The 23,218-nt window shown below is 52.1% G+C and overlaps 1 protein-coding gene, 1 long non-coding RNA gene and 1 other non-coding gene across 4 annotated transcripts; all 3 read left to right on the top strand.

The window, feature by feature from the left end:
* The first annotated feature begins 1,800 nt into the window (after positions 1–1,800).
* On the top strand, positions 1,801–6,329 carry LOC114205863 (uncharacterized). The gene is made up of 2 exons (XR_015768896.1): positions 1,801–2,196; positions 2,706–6,329. It is a non-coding gene; the product is annotated as an uncharacterized LOC114205863 (long non-coding RNA).
* A 2,973-nt stretch (positions 6,330–9,302) lies between these two features.
* Positions 9,303–17,232, top strand: ODC1 (ornithine decarboxylase 1). 2 transcript variants are annotated; one of them, XM_028099436.2, is made up of 12 exons: positions 9,303–9,513; positions 12,071–12,191; positions 12,480–12,613; positions 12,893–13,066; positions 13,256–13,428; positions 13,902–14,036; positions 14,158–14,239; positions 14,432–14,515; positions 15,274–15,436; positions 15,614–15,726; positions 15,811–16,025; positions 16,752–17,232. In XM_028099436.2, exons 3-12 carry the CDS (start codon positions 12,512–12,514, stop codon positions 16,894–16,896), a joined length of 1,386 nt encoding a protein of 461 aa, XP_027955237.1. In that variant the 5' UTR covers positions 9,303–9,513; positions 12,071–12,191; positions 12,480–12,511; the 3' UTR covers positions 16,897–17,232. The 2 variants fall into 2 exon arrangements, with proteins under 2 accessions (XP_027955237.1, XP_027955236.1); XM_028099435.2 differs by having other exon boundaries at positions 12,044–12,191.
* Positions 11,003–11,135, top strand: LOC114206052 (small nucleolar RNA SNORA42/SNORA80 family). Its single transcript, XR_003608545.1, has one exon. It is a non-coding gene; the product is annotated as a small nucleolar RNA SNORA42/SNORA80 family (small nucleolar RNA).
* Positions 17,233–23,218: the final 5,986 nt, after the last annotated feature.

Below are 23,218 nucleotides of genomic sequence, written 5' to 3'. Positions count from 1 at the left end.
TGAGAAGATCCGGGAGATGAGGCGAGGGTCATTTAGAGGGAGGGGACAGTAAGACTTCTCAGCCAAACCAGGACGTGTTGAGAGTGAAGGGAAAGTGACCACTCCTGACGTGGGAACAACAGCATAACCCAGGGCTGACTGTCCCAGGCAAACCGGGATTTACACTCACCTTACAACATCATCTGGGACCACATGTCTACCCTAAAGTCAGCACCAAGAGTCTCTAAGAAACGGGACCCCCAGCATCAGAAATGAGGACCTAATTAGGGACTATGGCTGTTTGGTTTCTAAATGGATGCAGCGAAGGGAAAGTATGGCCTCATTGTCCAGGGAACGTGCAATTTCATGGGGTAACAGGAGGTGCACGTGCACCTCAATGCTAATACCCCACCTTGCCAACGAAGCAGAGACCAGACAAGACCAGATACAGCCCAGAGACCCAGGAGAGGGCAGATGTAAACAGATCTGTAGGAATGTAATTACCAGGATTTCACCGATTTGAGATGAGGCAAATTTCAATCAGCAAAGATCTCAGGGGAAGGCATTCCAGGAGAGGGAACTGGCTGGGGTAGATACGGAAGCAGATACGAGAGTTCTCAACGGTTGTTGTTGAGCTTTTCCCAAATGTCAAGGCGGGCTCCGGGCACCTTATAATCTGTGGAATAATCCAGTCACCAACAGCCATGCAAATTCCTACGTCCAGCAGCCCTACAAAATAACAGTTAGATGCCCCCACTCACAGAGATGGGGAAGACATTCCCCCAAGAGCCCAGGGCCAGGTGTACTGACAGCTAATGTCTCTGCTCACCGGGAGCTGTGGTTTCAGACGGGCGGGACAGCCGAGCGTCTGCCCCCCCGGAAAGGCAGTGGGGACCTGCAATGTCTATAGGTCATTTGAAAACAATAACAAAGCTGACCGGAAGGTGTCTTGCTTGTCATTGTCCCCTGGCCCATCGATTCCATCTAGTGGCACAGATGAAATACTCCTCCTTGAAGAAGGTCCTTTGTTCTAAACAATCGCTGTGGTTATAATTGCGTTTTAATGATACGTCTACGAAACGTCACGTTTTCATTGCTCGCCTGGTTCATAAACGTCCTATTCTGCACCTCGGTTAATTCAGAAAACTCTCAGTTCTGTAGTTGGGCCCCTGATTCACACACACTTGGCTACATGTGTTTGTTCTGTTTCTCGTGGTTTGCAGTCCTTCCGGAGGCTAACCAGCTGGTCCTCGCCAATCACCCAGGACGTTTCTGCTTTTGACACCGAACGTCCCTGGCTTTGAGCTCAGCCCAGGAACAACTCATGTCTCCAACTCCCATGACAGATATGAAATAAACAACAATGTCACAAGGTTGGGAATGCAAAAGAACAGAGCTTGAATTATTTCAATTTTGTCCTTCCATATGTAGTTTCGATACAGAAAGTGTAAGCAGTGGGGATGCTAACTGTAAGATGTGGTATTTGTATTTGGTGGGTACGGATTTTTGTTCATACACGGAACATTTAATTTAATTTGAATAATATCCGTAGAATTGAAGTTTCTTCTTTTAAAACGATTTTTTGGTTGTTTTAAACCTAAAGAACAAATCAAGAAAGTGATCGTTGCTGCTGGTTTTTACAGAAGTTACTAACAGAAAACAGTTTTGTTGTATTGAGGCAGAGGACGTTAAAAAGGTTTCCGTTGCAGGTGTCAGTTTCAGTAGATTGTAAATTATCTCATTTAATCTCCATGGCAACCCCAAGAGGTGGTTTCTATTATTTCCCCCATTTAGAGATGAGAAGACTGAGATTCAGGGGAAGGAGCTGACTTGTCCGGGAGGTCTGGGACTCAGATCCAAGCACTCTGTCCCCAGAGCTCACTCTCTCAATCCTGTGTTAGGAAATATTTAACCCCAAAGCTGGGCTCTTCCAGAGAGAGCTGCTCACAGGGGTATGCAGGCCCAGCTCAGAATTTTTTTTTTTTTAAGATTTATTTATTTTAGGGAGGGAGAGAGAGGGAGGGAGAGAAAGGGAGAGAGAGCATGCGCGTCAGTGGGGGGAAGGGCAGAGGGAGAGGGAAAGAGAATCCTCAAGCAGACTCCCTGCTGAGCCCAGGGCCTGACACGGAGCTCGATCTCGCAACCCTGAGATCATGACCTGAGCCGAAACCAAGAATCAGACGCTTAACCGCCCAGGCACCCCGCTCAGAAGTTTTGGTAAGAATATTATGGCTGCTTCTTTCAGTTTTATATGGCTATGTAACAAATTAGCCCAAACTTTAGTGGGGTAAAACAACCATCTATTACACGTGCAGATTTAGTGGGTCATGGACAGTGGGGCCAGGTTTGTCTCTGCTCCATGACGTCTGGGTCTTCAGCGGAGAAGATTTGGTGGCCGAGTGACCCCCCGGCTTGGGGCTGGATTGTAGGTGTTGGTGCTGGCCATCTGCTCCCTGCACGGGGCTCTTTACCTGGCTTGGGGTTCCCCCAGCATGGTGGCCTCAGGGCAGCCTCCCATCTTACAAGGTGACCCAAGGGCTCCAAAGGCCAGCATCCCAGCTCGCAAGGTGGAAGCTGCCTCGCCTTTGCCACATTCTGTTGGTTTAAACAAGCCACAAGGCAGCCCAGATTCCACTTAATGTCTTGGCGGGGGGGTGGAGTTGACATATTGGAGCAGCTGCCTTTGTAAAACCCAATCTGTGTCACTTCTCTTTTTTCTCATCCAGCTGGTTCTGACTCTTCCAGGCTGCTCAGCTCCCAGCTGGGCTCTTCCTGGGACTTCTGGCCTCCTGCAGACCCAGGTCCTTCAGGTGGTCCCAACCCAGACGGCATTTTCAGGTGCACCCTGGGGAAGACAGCAGGTAAGAGAAGCATTTCTAGTGCTAGTGGGTGAATAGAAATTAGTTTAAGTCAACCAGGGACGTCCCACCCTCCTTCCTAGAGACTGAGAAGGCAAGAGGATGTGATCCATTCCATTTACTAAGACAGGAAGGGATGTATGTTGGGGACAGTTAGTTCTTGCGTGAAGAGAGATGGAGGAAGAGATGCTCTCTACCTCTTTCCACGAGCCTTTGCTTTATAAACTGTGTCTGATGCTGACAGCCAGGCCAGGCAGCTGCAACCATGAAGGGAGCTCCCTCCACCCTGGGCATGGAAGTGAGAAAGATGAACAGGACCTGGGTCTTTAGTATTGTTTGTGAGTTTCTCAATGAATGAAACTGGAGCCTCCCTTCCTTGACACTTCTTGCTATGTGAGATGATTAGTTTTCCCTGCTGCTCAAGCCAGTGGGAAACGTAATACTGTGCTTACTGGAACTCTTCTTGGGAAGTGTCCTCCAAGTTAGCAGGAAGAAGATTTTGACAAGCCTTTGGAAAGAGAGCTGTGCCTGTCATTAGCCTGCTTGATCTCATGCCTACCCCCCCACCCCCCAGGGCCGGGCTGTTTTTCGGGTGGACGGAGATGGGGGCTGAGTCCTGAACATCACTTGCCAGCTCTCTTGCCAACAGGGTCCAACTGGGGAGCCCCAGTAAGAGAGTGGAGGATGGGAGAAGCTGGGTCCTTCTCCTCCTGTCTCTGCTTTGAGCAATATCCCTGGTATTGGCTGCTTCCCTTCGGTGGTTCCAGCGCCCTCTGGTCGGTGCCTCTCTGTGGTTCCAGGTCCCACTGGGCAGCCCCCCAGTGGCCACAGCTCTGCTGGGGGCCCTTCCTCCCTTTTATGCCCAGCCTATGGGTGGTAGCAGCTTTCTGCAGCAGTTAGATACTCTGTTATCTCTGTAACTAGTTCCCATGTTAAATTCACCCCACTGAACTGCGGGCTGGAGCCCAGAATGATATAGGGCATGGCGTGCTGAAGGGGAATGTTCAATACCTGCTAACCCCTCCTCCCACCCTTTGAGATGACTGGGTCCTGTTGTCAGCAAGGATTTGGTTGGGCTGATGGGAAATGTAGATTGAGATCTGTCTGCACAATCACAGTGGCCCCTGAGGGTCAGAGGCTGTCCCCAGAGTGCGTCCTGTCATATAGCCTTTAGTTCTTTTGCCAAGTGAAGCTAGGTACATAATGGTTACCTCTCTCCATGCCTTTAACTTGAGTGCCCTTGGCCCCTCCCCAGCTCAGCCCAGCCGGAGGAGATTTTCTCTCTGTTTCTAATACCCAGAGCCAGCTCACGCCTTTGTCCTTGGGCCCCCATGCTGGGCTGAGCCACTGTCCTGGTGACCAGACATACATAGCACACGCCTGGGAGATGGCCTCCCCTCTGACTGCGTGCTCCTTGAGGACAGGGGCCTCCTTGGCCCATCTCCTCCTTGGCAGCTAGAGGGGGCCTGGCCTAGAATAAGGGCTCACAGGTTGAAGGGGGACTGGTGGGGCCCCACCTCTGGGAAACCCCAGAGCCTGCAAGAGTTCTTCCTCGCATGGCAGGGATCAGCATGTGGAGGGCCTGGCACAACGCAGGCCTTCTGGAAAGGGTGTGCTCTGCCTGGGGTTGGTATGAGCTCCACATTCCTGCCAAGTCAGACCCAAGACTGAAGGGCCAACAGTATCGTGCTGGGCTGAGCCTCGGGCGCCCCGGGCATAAGGCAACGTGTGTCTGGGCTCATCAGGGTGGGGCTCCAGCAAGAAGTGGGGCAGTGGCAAAACCCAGCACAGGTGCTGCCACAGGTGAGGTCAGAGGCAGTCACCAGGAGCCTAGGAGAAAATCGAACAGAAGAGGCAGTAGGTCAGAAGGTCGGGCCCTTGGCAGATGTGCCAAGATGCCCCAGCACCCAGCGCAGAGCAGCAGCCCCAGGATCCTCCGTTGTCCAGCACACCAACTGCATGTAGGAGACGCTCAAGATGAACATGGATTGAATGAATGAATGACCGAAGGAAGAATATTCAGCATCTTTTCTCCCTCTGATTTTAGACGGCACGTAGGGAGAAATTCCCATGAGCTAATCAGCCACGTAACCACAAGTCACAGATTTCTCAGGGCAGCCCTCGCTCCAAGCTAACAATGTTGAGTGACTTTCGTGTGCCAGGTACTGGGCTAGCAACTGGATGTGTGAAGGTAAGTAAATTGTGGTCCTGACTTCAAAGGGAGTAGGAAGAGATAGGGGCCAAGACCCAATGCGCCCATCCTGCGTGAGGCGCGCTGGGATGACAGGTGGGCAGGCTTTGCAGAACAAAGGGGTTTAGGAGGGCTGGCACACAGCCCGGTGCAGGAGAAGAGACGGGGAAAGGGAGTGGGACAGACCTCAGAGGGTCCTGGGTGCCCGGCTAGGCGCCCCGACTTCACCCTCTGGGCCCCAGGCCACTAGTGAAGAGTTGTAGATAAACAAGTAAAGCGGTCAGATCTGAAAACCTTTGTCCTGCTGTCGGCCCCCGTGGGGCAGGTGGCATATCTGAATGCCGGCTCAGCACACAACGTCCTGGGACTCTGTCTTCAGGCTGGTCAGAAGGCAGGCTGTGGGAAGCAAAATATTGCTCAAACCAATTTGCCAGTCAAATGAACTCCGGCTCTTCACATCTGGACAGAAGCCATCTTTTCTCTGCAATGTACCGTGTGGCCAGTGACCTGCCGCAGGGTGCTGCTGGGCTCCAGGAGGTCCTGGCCCCCTTCCCGCCAGAAGGCCTCTGTGCCAGCAACTTGCCAGGGAGCCCCACCAGGGCGGGGGCGAGGTGGGGCAGTGAGACAACACTTTATAAAGCAGACGTCCTGGCACTTCCACTTACACATGGGTGTCTTTGGCTTCCCACAGACACATTTAGGGGTGCCCCTCTTCTGTGATGACACCTGTGTTGCTCAGAGCAAGGAGGGCCTCCCGGAAGCTCGCTGTGCACGGGGCACGTCATTTGGACATGGGTGAAGGTAGCACACTTTCCACCTTGGAGGGTGGATCGGATTTTTGGAAACATGTCAGGCGATTCCAGGGCAAGGCTAGTGAGTGGTGAGTGACTGAGCTTCAGAACACATGGTCAAACATCCACAGGTGACTAGAGTGTCCCATGACTGCTTCCCAGGTGTCCTGAGTTAGGGAAACTTGTGGGACGGGCCCTAAACTCTCCCAGGTCCTCATGTAACTGGATGTCACGAGAGCCTCACTCCGAAGTCGACTCTTGTGTTTCTGGGAGGATATTTGGTGCTGCAGCAGATGACCTTGGACATGTGGACAGAACACAAACCCATTTTCCAGGAGGTTCTCAATGTCCAATATTCCAACATCGACTGCATGGATACATAAATGTTCGCCAAGTGTTGTCTTTTATGTTCTTTAATTATTTCCAGTAAAGGGGACTCCTTAAATTTGTATTCGCTATATATACCTTTATAAGCCCTTCCATGTTAGTCAGTAAATGAAGAGAAAACACCGCCTTCTTCAGACATGTCCTCATTCTTTGGTTCAAAAACCGTATACAGCGGATTTATACTTGAGCCTCGTTGTAAAAGAAGTTCGAGATTTGAACATCAGAGTGCAAGAGCTTTGCATATTTACGTACGCCGATCCAGCCAGAGAGCATTTTACACGAGGAGCCAGAGACCCAGTGAAGGGAAGGGTTCCAGAATGAGCTCAGTGGTGAGGGTAGCTAACAAATGGGAATTGGTCCTGGAGCTTAGGTGGCATAACTAAGGATACACATCCAACATGGTTTTTGGTGTATTTCTTTGCTGCCATTACAGCTTCTGCACCAAACACAAAAAAACCTCACCTTCACGTTAGTGTAACTTTTAGGTGTTGGCCACCACGTAGTTGACAAGGATCTGTTGCTTTTCTCCAAGGAAAGAAAGAGTCTGGGAGACGACAGAGTCTACTGAAAATATGCAGAAAGACATTAACGCCACGCGTATGAATAAGGCCTGGTTTAGTCATCACCGAATTTATCTTCTCAAATCCAGGTTAGTGGCTGGGTTTAATGACTCAGGCCCTGCTAACTCCCAGACCCAAGGCCAAGGGCCTCTCCAAAAGTTTGCCTGCAGCCAGCCGGGCCAGCGCTCAAGGAAGCAGCTCCGCCTCCTTCCCTTGCTTCTGTTTCCCTATCTGGGTCAGATGGATCACCTGGGCAAGACGTGGCCTCCCCAGAGGAAAGTACGGCATGTGGGCAGGAGTTTGCATGCCTGGCGTGGGCTAGCAGGAGCGGCAGCACCTACGGGCAACCCGGGTGTGAGTGGTATATATGTACAGCACGGGGACCCACCACCCGGCTTCCTCAGTCAAGACCTTGCCTCTCATTTCAATTAAGACCTCTAAATCTAAAATATAATCACACAGCTGAGCTGGAACAGGACCCTGGATCTGGCCCAAAACGTTCCCTTAATGGCTGGAGACACAGAGGCTCAGAGAGTCAGGGAGGCGGCCAGGTCACACTCCCACAGTGGCAAGCTGCAGGCAAGACAGGGCTGACTGTCCTCCCTCCAGGCCGGGCCACTACCAGGACCCCATGTGCAGAGATATCCGGTCCCCGCTGCCTGCAGGAGGCTGCAGAGCGGGGATGATGTTTGCCTGGCAATGACTGGCTGATTGACATGCCAAGGAGAGCTGGGGGTGTGGACACTTCCCCACTTGGCCGTGGCACTGGACACGGAAGACTTCTGGAATGTGAGGAAAAGTCTGTAATTGGGACAAAATGTTTCTTCACAGAGGGGGGACAAATACCAGGGTGCTTACCATGATTCTAAAGCTGTCTCATTTAGTGTCTGGGTTGTCGTGTTTACTCTTGGGTTGTTAATCTCATCCTTCGGTAGGAATTAAGCTTGTTAGGGTGGAGATAACTTCCCTACTCCCTTCCCTAGTCCAGTGATGTCTGGCACCCACCCAGTGGCTGCTCAAGGACTATGTAAAAATAAAGTTGAGCAAGATGTGCCCCAGGCCTAGGGGACAGTACTAGGGAAGTTTCTCAAAACCTCACAGGGCTTTGCCGCTGTAAAGATCCTTATGTCATCTAGTCAAAACTCCTCCAAGGCCCAGAGAAGGGAGGTAATTGACCCAAGCTCACACAGCAAGTCCCCACCAGGGACCCCGGTAGAGCACGGAGCTCCTCCAAGGTCCCTCTGCACCAACCACGACTTGCCTGGGCTAGCTTTACACGTTCTTTAAATCCTCACCAGGGACCCTCAGGTGGGCCGCACCCCACACTCTAGGGTGGGATGTGATCGTTGCATTTTGTCTTCAAGGGAAAGAATGGTAAAATGAAAGAACAAAGAAGTGCCCCACGTTCCTTCTCCCCTTCCTGGGGCCCACACCCCAGAGGCACAGTCCTCCACCAGAGGCTGCACGCTCCTAGGGATAACAGATTTCCTAAGGCTTTTGCCTTTATGGATTCATTGTGCAGACTCAGTTGCTGTGCTGGGACTTACAGGGCTCCCTCAAAGCGAGGCAATCGCATCCGCCCTTAGAGATGTCTAGTCACTGACGAGTTGCCAGTCTACTGTGGTAAAGGGCAGTGGAGGAGCTCGGTGGCCTGTGGCCCCTCTACCTCCTTCCCCTAAGGCCCTTAGACAAGCCTCTGGCTTAATACGGCACGTGTGCCTTCGGGTGGCCGTCGCTGCCAGCCATCTAGAAGGAACACACCTGGATACGTCTATTGGCGCAGTGGCTCGGAAGCGGCCGGAAGCGGTGCCAACTTGCCAGGTGACCCTCGACACGCACCTTGCCCCTGTCTACGTCTGCGCCCTGTTCTTGGGGTGAGGCCAGAATCGTTCCAGGTCCCTCCCTCCGGGCTGGAGGCGCCTGGCAGGAACGGCCAGAGTCCACCCGCGGGGGAGGGGGTCCACGTGGCCCGCTTGTGCCCACGATCTCCTTTCTCTGCCCTACGACACGAGGCATTTAAAGCCAAGTAGAAGAACAGTTAATGCCCAGAGCGGACGCTGAAATTCGGCTTCTGCGGCGCCCGCTCCTGCCCCAAGGTTGATGTCCCGGAGAGCGGCGGGCACGGGAGGGCCCTGGACCTGTGGCGTCGTGCGCGTGCGCGTGCGCGGGCCCGCCGCAGGGCCGGGAAGGGCGCGAGGCCGCCGGGGTGCCCTGCGGCGTCGTGCGCGTGCGCGTGCGCGTGTCTGCCGCAGGGCCGGGAGGGGTGCGAGGCCGCTGGAGGCGTCCTGCGGCGTCGTGCGCGTGCGCGTGTCTGCCGCAGGGCCGGGAGGGGCGCGAGGCCGGGGGCGGGCCGGGTGGCGCTCGGAGCCGCTGACGTTGAAGGGCCCGGCGCCCCCCATCCTCCGTCCGGCCGCGGGTTGGCCGCCGCCGCCGCGCTCCGCCCCCTTCCTCGGAGGACGCCCGGACGGAACCGATCGCGGCTGGTTTGAGCTGGTGCGTCTCCATGACGACACGCGCGGTGCTATAAGTAGCGGAGCGGCGGCTGGTCGGCTTTGTCAGTCCCCTCGGCCTCCGCCGCCGCCGCCCCTCTGCCAGAGCTCCGGCGCCACCTCGGGCCGGCGGTCCTCCGCGGGAGGGAGCGAGGCGGCGGGCGGCCGGCTGACGGGGGCGGCGGGGCGGCCGGCGGTCCTGCGCGCTCGGGGACGGCATCTCCATGGGGCTGGCCCGCGGCGCCCGTGCGCTCTAAGGTGAGAGGGGGCGCGTCCGGGCGGTTGGGAGGCGGGAGGAGGGACGGCCACGTGTCTCTGCGCGGCGGGCCGGAGGCCCGGGACTGACCCCGCGCCTGGAGCTGCGAGGGGCACGTGGTCGTCGCGCCATCGGGTCCCTGACCCTGGTGAGCGGCTACCCTCCGGGGCCTGAGTTCCCCCGTGAAGCGGGACTTCAGACCCCCCTGAGCCTGCGAGCGCCCGGCGGCCACCCTCGCCGCCGCCCGACCTGCCCCGGATCGTGCCGGCTTAGGGCTGGAGGGGACCGCGTCTCACCTCTTCCGAACCACGTCAGTGGGGATTCTGAGCCGGAAGCTGTTGGGAAGGCCCGTGGTTCTTTCAACCGCTATTCTTTTTTAAAACCCATGTGGCAAGCCCGGCAGCAGGTGCAGGGAGACGTATGAGCGAGCCCGTGCAGGTGTCGGGCCCCCATCGCTCAGCTCACTTTTATTAGGATGCCTCGTTGTCCTGGAATTTTGTTTCTCTTAGTTTTCGTGTGCAGAGGAAATGACCCGATGTAGAAATTCGCCGGAGTTGCGAGAGCTAAGATACGAGATAGCCTTGTAGTAACTATGGTAATACATTCTCCATTAGCTGTGCCTTAGAATTGTCTGTGTAAGGAGTCTTTGGATGACTTGAGAGATTTAAGAAAGGCCTAGAATACTGAGATCCTAGTTCGGGCGAACGGACTTACACGTAGGAGGCAGCGCTTAAGATTTTCCAAAAAAGCTGATTGTGGTTGTTTGAGAATCCCAAATAATTGGTAAGTGTGGGGAGCAGAACCTCTTAGAAATATCTGGGGAGGACAAAGAATGTGTTGACTTTATTTAAAGCTAAAATTGGGCATAATTTAGTTGACTTGTGAAATTTTTTCTCAGTTTGTTTAAATTGGTCTCTGTCTCTTGTATAATACTTTCCAGTTGGCAGGAGAGAATTTCATAGCAGAAAAGTGCTATCTTGTGCTCATTAACCCATCGTTTTAAGTAACTTAGCTATACAGAACACTAAAAGGTGAAGTTTCTCTATATTGTAAGTTATTAAAGTAGAGCTTTAAAAGATACTTAATAGTAACATGTTTCAAAGTAATAACCTCCCAAGTTTAAGCTTGAACACTGCCCAAAAGCTTTTTAACAAGACCCTAACTAGCCCAGTCGGTCACTGCGTGAACCTGAGTTAAGTGTTAATTTTATATGGCCAAAATGGGCTTGCTGTCCCCTTAGTCTCTTGACTTCCCCTAGAGGTGGTTTCGGCAGTGTAGGAGGTTGACAATGGAAAGTCTCGTTAGATCAAGTCTTGAAACAAGTTCTACCAGGGGCTCCTGGCTGGCTCACTAGGTAGAGCGTGCGACTCTTGATCATGGGGTTGTAAGTTCAAGCCCCACGTTGGGTGTAGAGATTTAAAAAAAATAAATAAAACCTTAAGAAAGGAAAAAAAAAACCACACAACAACAACAAAGGACAAATTCTATGATGCATGGGTTTGGATTTATGGCAGGCTCGTCTCCCTGGGCCTCTCATAGTGTCCCATGCCAGAGCAAACCGTGGCCCCGAACCATTGCCTGGCCTCTGTCATAGGCTGCAGGCACTGAAGCGGGTCGCACAGTGAAAACAAGAAAGTCCTGCCTAGCAGAAGTTAAATAGGTTAAAATCAATAATTTTAAGATAGCTCATTTACCAGTGTCAGATTTCGTGAAGACCAAGGACAGTGGCTCTGAGGGTTATGAGCTTTATTTTTGCTTATTCATAATTCATATTTGCTTCCTTACTTTTGTTGTTCTTAAAGTTAGCCAAAAACTATTTCCATATGATTATTGTTCATAGCTAAGCAAGGATGAGGGTGCCTGTAAGGGCAGATGAGATTTGCAGAGTCACTGACTTGATGACAGCCAACACTGGTTTAAGGATGCTGATTTCTGCGCACATATAGCAACTGTAGTACAACGTGCTGATATGAAGATTGCTCTCTGTAAAAATACATGCCTGTCATGAAAATAAACTAGCATAAAACTTAGCTCATAAAATTCCTAGGAAACTTAAGAGCACTCAATAAGTGTAGCCTTAGACATTTCCACGATGCCTTTTAGTTGTTAAAAATTCTGTGTAAGGCTTAGTGAAAACGGAAGGTGGATGTTTATAAAGCGCCTTTCAATAATTACTGAAATGCTGTTTTAAGCTTCTAAAGAAATGAAACTGACCGTTACAAAAGTTTTTCCGTTTTAATGAAGTGATTCTGAAACCTTTCTGTAGGTTTTTTAGCATGAATATTTGAAGTGCTTATTTTGAGGTATATAGTAGTACGTACAGAATTTTAGTGTGTTGCTTTGAGAAAGTCTAGTGTTGAATCTACAGTGTCCTTGGATTGCATAGAGGTTTATGGAGTCCTGTGACTTACACTTGGAATAATGGGATTCCCAAATCCAGTGAGTGAGCCATCTACAGAGAGTACTTGAACAGCACTGCTTCCTGTGTGCTCACAGTCAGTGCCTGATCTTTCCATTTGATGTATTCCTAAGGTGGACTAGCAAATTCTGTTTTATCAGAACATTTCCACTGCTGCACCTGAGGGCACACGCATCTTCAGCGGGGACTTGGAATTCCAGAGAATTGCCTTTGTGAGAAACTGGCAATAATTTGTTTAACTTCCATCTCTTAGTTTTCCATGTAAGTATTCACGGTTGTTGCAGGTTGTTATTAAGAATTACTGAGTATTGGGGCTCCTGGGTGGCTCAGACATTTAAGCGCTGCCTTAGGTCATCCAGGATCTAGCCCCACATCTGACTCCCTGCTGAGCAGGGAGTCTGCTTTTCCCTTTCCCCTTGCCCCTTCCCCCCTGCCCCGCACTGTCTTTCTCAAATAAATAAGTAAATAAAATCTTAAAAAAAAATAAAAAAGGAAGAATTACTGAGTATTGCTACCACGTCTGAGTAAATTTCTCCACCCTGTTTGCAGTTTGTTACGTTTTGGAGGAACTTCAAGAAACCATGAACAACTTTAGTAATGCAGATTTAGACTGCCATTTCCTCGATGAAGGCTTTACTGCCAAGGATATTCTGGACCAAAAAATTAATGAAGTTTCGTCTTCTGTAAGTATCTTAAGTCGGTGCTGACAGTACGGCTTTGAGAATGCTGGGCACGTCAGTGAGAGACCTCAGTGCGGTCTCAAGGAAATGGAGTGGGACTCCCCTGTCCTGTCAGGGAATTCAGAATTCACTGGCTGCACATCACTCAGTGATAATAGCGATGTTCGTGTCGGTGGCCAGGGCAAAGCGCAGAGGGTTCGTTGATGGGCAGGAGAGGGGAGGCTACCTGTGGGATGTGTGAGGAGGCTGCTGATGAGTTCCCTGCAACCACTCCTGCTGTAGGATGATAAGGACGCCTTCTATGTCGCCGACCTGGGAGACATTTTAAAGAAACATCTGAGATGGTTAAAAGCTCTTCCTCGGGTCACCCCCTTTTATGCAGTCAAATGCAATGATAGCAGAACCGTAGTGAAGACCCTTGCTACCATTGGGACGGGATTTGACTGTGCCAGCAAGGTAAGCAAAAGCAGCAGGACTCAAAAATGGTGATCTCAAAGGGCCCTGGTGCTCCCAACAGGGCACATCAAAGTTGTGTTTCTTGGGCAATATGTAGTAATGCAAGTGGGGGGACTGAACTCCCGTGTTTTCCTGTTTCTTTCATTGATTAGCTTCCTGTACGTAATGTACCCTCTCAATGTTTTTCAGACCGAGATACAGTTGGTACAAAGTCTTGGGGTGTCTCCAGAGAGGATTATCTATGCAAATCCTTGTAAACAGGTGTCTCAGATTAAGTACGCTGCCAATAACGGAGTCCAGATGATGACTTTTGATAGTGAAGTTGAATTGATGAAAGTTGCCAGGGCACATCCAAAGGCAAAGTGAGTGACTCCTCAGGCATTTGCGGGCAGGGCAGGGTCACATACAGGATCTGCACACTGTCAAATTCACGTTCGCAGTTTGGAGATTTCTGTACTTTGGTAAAGGATAAAAGTCTGCTGGGTCAGAGCCAAAGTAGAAAATCTTAAATCCTCTTGATGAATAAAGCTGTAGGAGACTCTTGGGGTGCCTGGGTGGCTCACCTGGTTAAGCGTCTGCCTTTGGATCGGGTCGTGATCCCGGGGTCCTGGGATCGAGCTCCACATTGGGCTCCCTGCTTGGGGAGGGGAGTCTTCTTCTCCCTTTCCCTCTGTTCTCTCTCTCGTTCTCTCTCAAGTAAATAAAAATCCTTAAAAAAAAAAAAAACCACTTAATGAGACTCAAATCACAGGGTATCAGAGCCACAGATGCTTTTAACCATGGCTCTAAGTGGTCTTCTGTCATGGGAAATGTGATACAATTTTTCTGCTTCTAGGTTGGTTTTGCGGATTGCCACCGATGATTCCAAAGCAGTCTGTCGCCTCAGTGTTAAATTTGGTGCCACACTCAAAATCAGCAGGCTTCTTTTGGAACGGGCGAGAGAGCTAAATATTGATGTCATTGGTGTCAGGTGAGATGTTCTTGGTGGTGGCACGGAGGCTGAGATACTAGACAATGCACGTTTTACAGGTTTTTCTCCCACTGTAAATAGGAATTTTCAGAAATAGCATATTCTCCTTTCTTTGCCCCAGCTTCCACGTGGGAAGTGGCTGCACGGATCCTGAGACCTTTGTGCAAGCCATCTCTGATGCCCGCTGTGTCTTTGACATGGGAGTGAGTATATGTAAACCCAATTCCGGGGTGGGGGGCTGGGGAGCAGGGCTGACAGTAACTAGAGTCAGTTCTAGAATTAACCTTCTGCAGAAGTCCTCCCATATTCCCGAGGCTTAAATCCATCTGCTGCATACATTTTTATGACTTGTTATCAATCTGGCTACTCGATTGACTTGACTTTCTTGACTCTAGGCTGAGGTTGGTTTCAACATGTATCTGCTTGATATCGGTGGTGGCTTTCCTGGGTCTGAGGATGTAAAGCTTAAATTTGAAGAGGTAATTTATAACAAAAATGTTCATAGCTATTTTAGCAAGTTCCATTTTCGTGTATTTCAGAACTTAAATGTTTTTAAGTAATAACAAAAGAAATTGTACAAACCTAAAAATGCCTTAGTATGGTATTTTCAGTGAGTTCTGTGCTACTTAAAATTGTATTTAATGGGCTTTGGTTTTCTAAACCACAGTGAGTCAATTTCCCCCCAAATCGTGGGAAATAGTTGATTACTTTAGGAAAGAGCATGCGGACTTCGGTACATCATTACCCCAAATGGGGTTTTCTAAAATTTGTACTTTCCTTTGAACATTTTAACTGTCTTAGTCACTTAGGAAGTTAAAGTGGACATCTTATTAAGTGGACCATTATGCAGTGGTTGAGTTTGTGAAATAGATCCACCTTCTTAATAAAATTTTGTGAGATAGGCAGAATAGAGTTTTATTCTGTTAGCGTGTATTTGATAGCTTAAAATATTTAGGCCCCTCGATACCTCGGTAAGCAGTAATACATTTATAATATTGTTTGATAGAATCCTACCCATAACATTTTATAAAGGATAGGGGGTTATCCAGAGGGATATCCAGATGAAAACACGGATATGCAGGCTGGTTCTTAGGGAGACGCCAGTTGGTTGGTTTTTGTTTGCTGCTGTCGCCCGGTAGTGCACCTGACGCCTGCACTCACGTTTGTTATAGCCTGTCACTGGTTCTCACTCTGCCATGAGTTCCCCTTGATGACTGTCCTTGTCTGTCCCTTGTAGATCACCAGTGTGATCAACCCAGCCCTGGACAAGTACTTCCCGGCCGACTCGGGGGTGCGAATCATAGCGGAGCCCGGCAGATACTACGTTGCCTCAGCCTTCACGCTCGCTGTGAACATCATTGCCAAAAAACTCGTATTAAAGGAACAGACAGGTTCTGATGGTACGTATAAAGGATGAATCACGCAAACAATGAATCCTGGAACACTGTACCAAAAACTAATGATGTATGGTGATTAACATAACATAATAAAATTAAAAAATAAAAAGGACGAATCATTGCACGCGTAGCTGTATGTTGGTACAGAAAGTGGTAATTGAGACTTCTGTGCCTTTCCAGATGAAGATGAGTCGAGTGAACAAACCTTTATGTATTACGTGAACGATGGCGTGTATGGATCGTTTAATTGCATCCTCTATGATCATGCCCACGTGAAGCCCCTCCTGCAGAAGGTACCTTCTGAACGTAGTATATACAGCAGTGAGGATGTGTGGTCATAACCAGGGTAACTGGTTACGTTTTTCTCTCAAATGTAGAGACCCAAACCAGATGAGAAGTACTATTCAACCAGCATATGGGGACCAACATGTGACGGCCTGGATCGCATTGTCGAGCGCTGCGACTTGCCCGAGATGCACGTGGGCGATTGGATGGTCTTTGAAAACATGGGTGCTTACACGGTTGCTGCTGCTTCTACTTTCAATGGGTTCCAGAGGCCGACTATCTACTATGTGATGTCGGGGCCGACATGGTTAGTGACAACGACGCGTGTTTATGGTTTGATAAGAGCAGGTTTCTTATGGGGTTTCTGCTGGCTCTTGTCTGGTTGAGTAAGAAATCGTCTTGTTTAGATTAGATGTAAATACTAACAAGGTTCTTAAAAATAGTTCGTTTTCTGCCTGTATTAGGAATATATGCATTCCTCGGGGCGCCTGGGGGCTCAGTCAGTTAAACGTCTGCCTTTGGCTCAGGTCATGGTCCCCGGGTCCTGGGGTTGAGCCCCACATCGGGCTCCCTGCTCGAAGGGAAGCCTGCTTCTCCCTCTCCCGTTCCCCCTGCTTGTGTTCCTTCCCCTCTCTTGCTGTCTGTCTCTCTGTCAAATAAGTAAAATCTTTAAAAATATATATATATATATATATATATGCTTTAGGAAATTTGGAAAATACAAATGGAAAGAAAATTCTCTGGTGATACTGATCTGTATTTCTTTTCAGATTTTTATAAAGGTGTAACTATTTCAAAAAAAGCCTAGGGTATTTCTATATAAATAGAATATTGTAATGAGTGCACGTGACTTGTGCTTTCCCTGTTACTGAAAAGGTGCTCCTGAAGAAAGGCTTGCTTTAGAAATGCACTGAATTGCTTCCTGATGACGTAGTGGCCGGGGAAGTAAATAGGCTCATGAGTAAGTGACTCTCATGAAGCTGCCGAGTTCCGGGGACTCAGGGTTTCCGATTGTGCCCCTTCTGTCTCTCAGGCAACTGATGCAGCAGATCCAGAACCATGACTTCCCGGCCGAAGTGGCGGAGCAGGACGTCAGCACCCTGCCTGTGTCCTGTGCCTGGGAGAGCGGGCTGAAGCGCCCCCCGGCCACCTGTGCCTCCGCCAGCATCAACGTGTAGGTGCCACTCCTGTAGCTGTTACCTTCGAGTTTAGCTTGAATTGGGGGACTTGGGGGGACCGTTTAACTTAATTCTTGCTAGTTTTGAAATGTCTGTAAGTAGGGTTGGCACGGATGCAACAGTATGGAAGACTAGGAGATGGGGTCACTTATCTGTGTTCCTATGGAAACTATTTGAATATTTGTTTTATATGGATTTTTATTCAGTTTTCAAACATGCTATTAAGGCGTGCCCCCCTGCTGCTGAGCAAGCGTTTGTAGCTTGAACACTGGCAGGGCGGGGCCGGAAGCTTAGTGTTGTGACCTGTTTTAAAAATAAAGTATCTTGAAATAATGAGGCATTGGGGAATTTTTACAGTGTGTCCATTCCAAACGGCTCACCTTGAATGTGTTTTATAAGTGGGAATTGATGTTTTGTCCCACCGGCTGAGAAAGTTGTCCCAGAGGACTTAGGAGTTGGTGGTTTTCAGTATTTTGAAAATCTGTTGAAATGCCATCTTCCTGTTCAGCATTTTTATTTCAAGTACATGAGTCTTGTATGAAGTTTGCTGTGGATCCTCCCAGAGAACAGTGGATTTAGCCCTCATGTAGGTAGAAGGAAAAGCGTGGGTGAGGCAGGCCGTCCCCGCTGCTGCTGACACGGCTCGGCCCACCCCGAATGTCCCCAGAAGTGGCTATGAAGGAGTGCCTAGAGCCCTTTGCTAACTGTCTTGTGTCAGGGCTGTGCCCGGGGAAGGCCCCAGAAGCCCCCCGAGCACTGCCTGCGGGACACATGTTCCCTTCCCACTTGTCGTCTTTCTGGGGACAAGTTGCAGAGCTGCAGGTTAGGAATGTGGTACAACGTTCGGCGGTCAGCTTACTTTAATAAATTCAACAATTATCCTGTGTTGTAGATCTCTACCTTCTTTGACCTTGACCACTGGCCTTTTATGTTCTTTTACTCAACTCGTACCCCTACTCCCCCCGAAAAGGACATCGGGCTCTCATACAGTGTAACCCCCAAGATGAGAGTGTCAAATCGTGCAGTAGCCGTACATGGGAAGGAAGGCCGTGTAAAAGCCAGACGTGGCTCTAGGAAGCCACTAGTCCCCACTGTCACTGCGCAGCATTGTCTCACCAGCTATAGCAGGGGGCCATGGGAAGACCAGAGTCCAGGTGGGAGGGAGTACTGCAGCTCCTTTCATCTCGGGGGGAAAATGAAGCCAGGCCCTCTAGCTAGTGCTGTATTAGTACATTTACTAAAGGATTTGAGGGGAATGACCTGTTTTCTAAAAAGACACCGTTCCCCCCCCCCCCAAGACCCGAGTTCCACATGGACATTGCATTGCTGTGGTTGCAGAGTCCCTTCTTCCTTGGCCACTCAGCCAGACACGGGCTGGGCATGTCCCCAGCTCTGCTCTCCCTTCCTAGACCTGAATGTGGTTTTAGTTGCCATACGTACATACATGATGTTGCCATGCGTACGGACATACATCAGGAGCTATAAACAAAATAGTTCTGACTGGAGTGGGGGCCAAGGGGAGGGAAAAACCTCTTAAACTGACTGTTTGTCCCACTTCTGTGAGCACATCCTTTTCTGACTCCTCAGGATGTTCAAAATAAAGGAATTGGTGTTGAGGAATGGGAGCTAGTCACCAAGCCTGGAATCTTGGTAAATTAGGCCTTCTGCTTGAACAGGAAGGGCTTGAGATCTCCTAGTGGCAGCAATGAGCTTGGATGGAAAAGAGAAAGGGCTTTCCACTCAAAGTATGCCAAGGATCTGGAAACTGCTCTTCTCTCAGCCAGTCCCCACCCAGCTGTTGGGTTGTCCTGTTCCACCCACACAACAGCCTCAGCCTCACTCCCGACAGCCTGCTTAACGCTTGTAAGCCCCCAGAGTTTCTGGGCTCTGCCAAGGCCACGTTCGGGTCTGGAGGGTAATGTGGCCTGGCCTGGGCCAAATGGCCACCTCTGGTCCTTACACCTGGGAGTGGGCAAGTGAGTTTAGCCAAAGAGGATGGAGATCTCAGATGCTGGATATGTGTCGACAGACACTCCTCCAAGACCCATCAGGTCCTAGGTTGCCGTGCGCAGTTACCTATTGCCATGTGGTGAAAGATGGCACTGTCTAGGGGCACCTGGGTGGCTGGTTGGTTGAGCGTCTGACTCTTGATGTCAGCTCAGGTCATGATCTTGGGGTCGTGAGATCGAGCCCCACATCGGGCTCAGCATGGGGAGCCTGCTTCTCCCTCTCCCTCTGCTCCACCCCACACTTGAGTGTGAGCTCGCTCACTCTCAACAACAAAAAAAGGCACTGTCTAGTCATTCACAGAAACCGGACACTTCCAGACTTGAGTGTGAAGTGACTATGGCTCTGGGCCTCCACCAGGCAGAGGGTAAATTTTCCTCCTGAAAAGTGCTGGAGACTCCAGATAGGCCCCCCATGGGAAGGGACCCGGGGGTCTCAAGCTGTTGGTCCAAGATGAAGGCAGTGGTCTCAGCCTGCATTCAGTTCACTCGGGGGAGCATCTTCTGAATACAGATCGTAGGGCCCACCCCACACTCCAGAGTTGGTGTAGTGTGGGGAAAGTGGGCCAACGCCTGGAAAGAGCAAGAAGAGCCTCCCCAACTCCTTACATAGTACATTTGAGGTGAGACTTGTAACAGAGCAGACACAAAATTAACACATTTGAAGTCAAAAAGGTAAGGGACAAATAACCACATGAACAGGGCTGACTTTCTAAATACTGGAAGGCTCTGGTCGATAAAAGCACAATGTAATAGAAAGACAAGTCACAAGCATGGATTTTACAGAAAAGTCTTAAGAGTGTGAGACTTACAAACTGGAGCAGTGTACATTAAAACAGACTACCCCATGTCCGGTGGGCAGATGAAGGGGTTTCCTCGGTGGCTGGCTAAGCAGGTGTGCTCACACTAGACGGGAAAGGGAACCGTGGGGGTAATCTCTTTGGAGGCCATTGGGCAATACCACAATCCAAACTGACCCAGCTATTTAAGGATTTCCTGACACAAACCCCCTCACAGGCTCTTCACTGCACTGTTAGCAGCACACGTTGGAAACACGCCACATGTCCACTGAGCGGGACAGGCAAGATGCCCAGGGGGACGGGGCCTCGGCCGCTCGAACCTGCAGGAGCTGACGGGGCCCGCCTCCCGGCCAGAGTGCAGACCAGCAGGGTGAGGAGCAGCGTGTCGTGTGCTGTGTGTGTCGAGAACAAACAGCCAGTATACCATGTGCGTGTGTGCGTGTGCAGAGGCACATTCCCGTGCGTGCCCAGAGCCTTTCTGGAAGAACTGACAAACGGGTGGGAAGAGAATCGGGGCCTGAGGAGACTGCACGGCACTTCTACACGTGTCCGCATTACTGATCTTACTAAAGAAATCACGAGCCTCCCAAGTGAGGAAAGAGGCTCAGAAATGAATTGCTCGCTTCCCATCGCATGGCGGTGGGCAGAGGCAGGCCACGTGACTCCCACGTCCACTTGGCGCTTCTAGCCTACAAATAACGTTGCTGAACTTGAAGCCAGAGAGGCCAAGTGACTTGTCTAAGGGAGGCCAGCGAGTCAGGAAGACCTAAGAGGAAGGAGGTGTCTGCTTCCCTGGCCAGTCTGTGGTCCTGGTCACTCACTGAAGAAAAAGAGCCGTGGCGAGAATGTGGCTGGGGACGTGGCTCCGGGCCCTCACTCTCCCTCGGTCTCCTCCCCACGCAGGCCGGCAGCAGCACCCGTGGCTTTGAGCCCCGGCCCGCGGGCGCCTGGAGCTGCGCACACCCAGCCCCTCCCTCCCTACCAGTGACAGGGCCCCACCGTGGCCACCGACCCCTACAAGCGAGGCTTTTGAATCCCTCGAGTGCGAGGAGTCCCTCCCTGGCGGCTGTTCCGAGGGAGGGTCAGGGACGCTTGGAATGTAGTGCCCCGAGGGAAAACGCCTGCGACGTCCTTGCCGCTCTTTCCCTCTTTCCGGGAGCGGAGGATTGTTCCATTGTTCCATCCCCTCTGCTGACTCGAGAATGGGGAGGGTCAAGAGCAGACACCCCTGGGGGTGGCCTGGCCCCTGCAGCTTCTGACCCGCCCTGGGGCCGGTGCACACTCCGCTCCCTGGTTTGACGAGGAGAGTTGCCAAACTCAGCAAATAAGAATACAAGATTCTGCGTGGAACAGAGATTCGTTGTCTGAAACTGAAATTTAACTGGGCAACACTAAGGAAAGGCCTCCGAGTCCTGGGTAGCAGGAGCCCAGCCTCAGCCTCTGTGCTCTGTGTGGCCCACAGAAAGTCAGGTGCTCCTCGGAGCCTCAGTCTCCTTATCTGACAAGTGGAACAGGGACAGAAAGCTATATAAGGCAGGCCCAAGTGGCTCTGAACGCGGGCGGGAGGCCTTGGGGATCGGCACCCCAAGCCTGAGACCGCCCTCCCAGCCGCAGCCACCAGGGGGCAGCAGCACCTCGTGCTCCAGGCTCCTCTGCTCAGCTAGGAGCTGTGACCAAACTGTCAAGTCACACAGTCACTCAGCAAACGCTTGACCAGGGCCCCTGAAGAGCCTTGACTGTGCCAGGAGGGCCGTGGGAACAGGCCCTGCTCTGGCTCAGACGGAGATCCAGGGCCAGCCACAGCAGTGGATCTGGGGCTTTGAGGAAGGGGCTTCAGGCAGCCTTGGCCAAAACCAGGCCACTGCCCCCCAAAACTCTTCCTGAGCCCCAGTAGGTGAAGCCCATCCCCCAGCCCAGCCGTCGCCCCTCCTGCCTCACACCTGCTGCACCAGCCCTGTGAACAGCCTTGCTGCCCTCGCCTGTCCGGAGTGGGTAACACCCCCCAGCCACCTCTGGAGGTGACCTGGTGACCCTGCCCACTGCCCCACTTGCCCTGGACAGGGCCCTCCCTGTCCTCTCCTGTAGGACGGTGATGCTGAGGCTCGGCCTCCCTGCTGCAGTGTGGGGGTGGGGGAGGCAGAGGGGAGCTGCTCTCACGGGATCCCCCACCCACTGCGCTCTCCTTGGAGCCGGGGTCCAGGTCCCTGCCTGTCTCCACGCATCGGTACCTGAGGCTACCGATATTATCCCCATCTTCACATGGTCCCAGGCCCATGTTCTTCCCACACCAGAGCTGCCCCCATGGGGGTGGGGGGTCTGGTCTTAACCCCGGCTCTGGTCCCATGGCCCCCACATCCGGGGGATCGAGGAGCCCTTTTTGGCAGCCCTCGTTCTGAGCTGGAGAGTCTGAAGGGCAGATGTCGACCCAGGGGGTGGCTTCACCCGACCCCAAGGCCCTGCAGCCCTTCCCTCTGGCAGCCGACGTGCAGGAGAGGACAGGGAGGGCCTTGTCCAGGGTCACGGGGCTCCTCCGTGGCCAAGCTGAGACCCGTACCTCTGCCTCTGGGTCCAGGGTCGCTGGGGTGCAGCTCCAGGGAGTAGGGATGGGCTGCGCGCCGACTCTCAGTCGTCGTTCCCCAGCTGCTAATCCCACGCTGGGCCTGGCACTGGATCCAGGGGCAAGGGGGCCCGGAAGGAGATGGGTGGACAATATAAGGTCCACGTGAGGGAAGCAGCGCTGGGAGTGAGGGGAGTGGGCGCGGGGGGCTATAGGCACTGGCTGGGGGCAGGCGGGGAGGGCTTTCTGGAGGAAGGGACGTTTGCATGTAGTCTTAGAAAGGGCCCGGAGTGTGGGTGAGCATGAGGTTCAGGGAGGAGGAGGAGGGAGGGCTAGCTACTGTCGCCTACAGTGGCGACAGGAGCCACCGCAGCCGAGCTGGGCCCGGCTGGTCTCTGCCCGGGACGTGCCTGGCCGTGTCCGTGACACCCTCCACACGGGACAGACAGACGCACGCTCCAGCCTGGACCAGCCAAATCCCCATCTGCAGAGGCTCAGGCACCGACCACACTGCTGGTCCCCAGACACACACACAGACACAGTGCACACACACATGCACACGCCCAGTGCAGGGGGCACCGTCTGGGGGGCTAGTTCTGATCCTGCTACTGACTTCTGGGACCTGAGCGAGCCTGAGGGGCCTGGCTGATGGCTCGTAGAGAGCTGGGAGCGGGTGGTGAGTCTGTGGGGCCAGACCACTCCCTTCCCGGGTCTCCTCCAGTGGCCTGCAGGTGGAGCATGCGCACCACAAACGGAGCCGAGCTGCCCGAGCGGAACAGCGGTGCGGAGCGCGCGTGCACGGAGTGCGTGCGCGCGCGAGCTGGGGGCACACCCAGCCCACGGGCAGGGCAGACTGGCCAGGAAGGGCGCAAGTGTGCCCTCTCATGAACTGCAGGAGTCGGGTGGCCGGGCGGGCCCTCAGAGATGGCTCCCCTTTGGGTCTGAGCCCAGGGACGCCC

Source organism: Eumetopias jubatus, unplaced genomic scaffold (assembly GCF_037043125.1).
Source record: "Eumetopias jubatus isolate StellerSeaLion01/CBP00866 unplaced genomic scaffold, mEumJub1_p1.0 scaffold_9, whole genome shotgun sequence".
Classification (NCBI taxonomy): domain Eukaryota; kingdom Metazoa; phylum Chordata; class Mammalia; order Carnivora; family Otariidae; genus Eumetopias; species Eumetopias jubatus.
The sequence above is the reverse complement of the archived record's forward strand: the minus strand, read 5'-3'. Positions and strand labels throughout refer to the sequence as shown.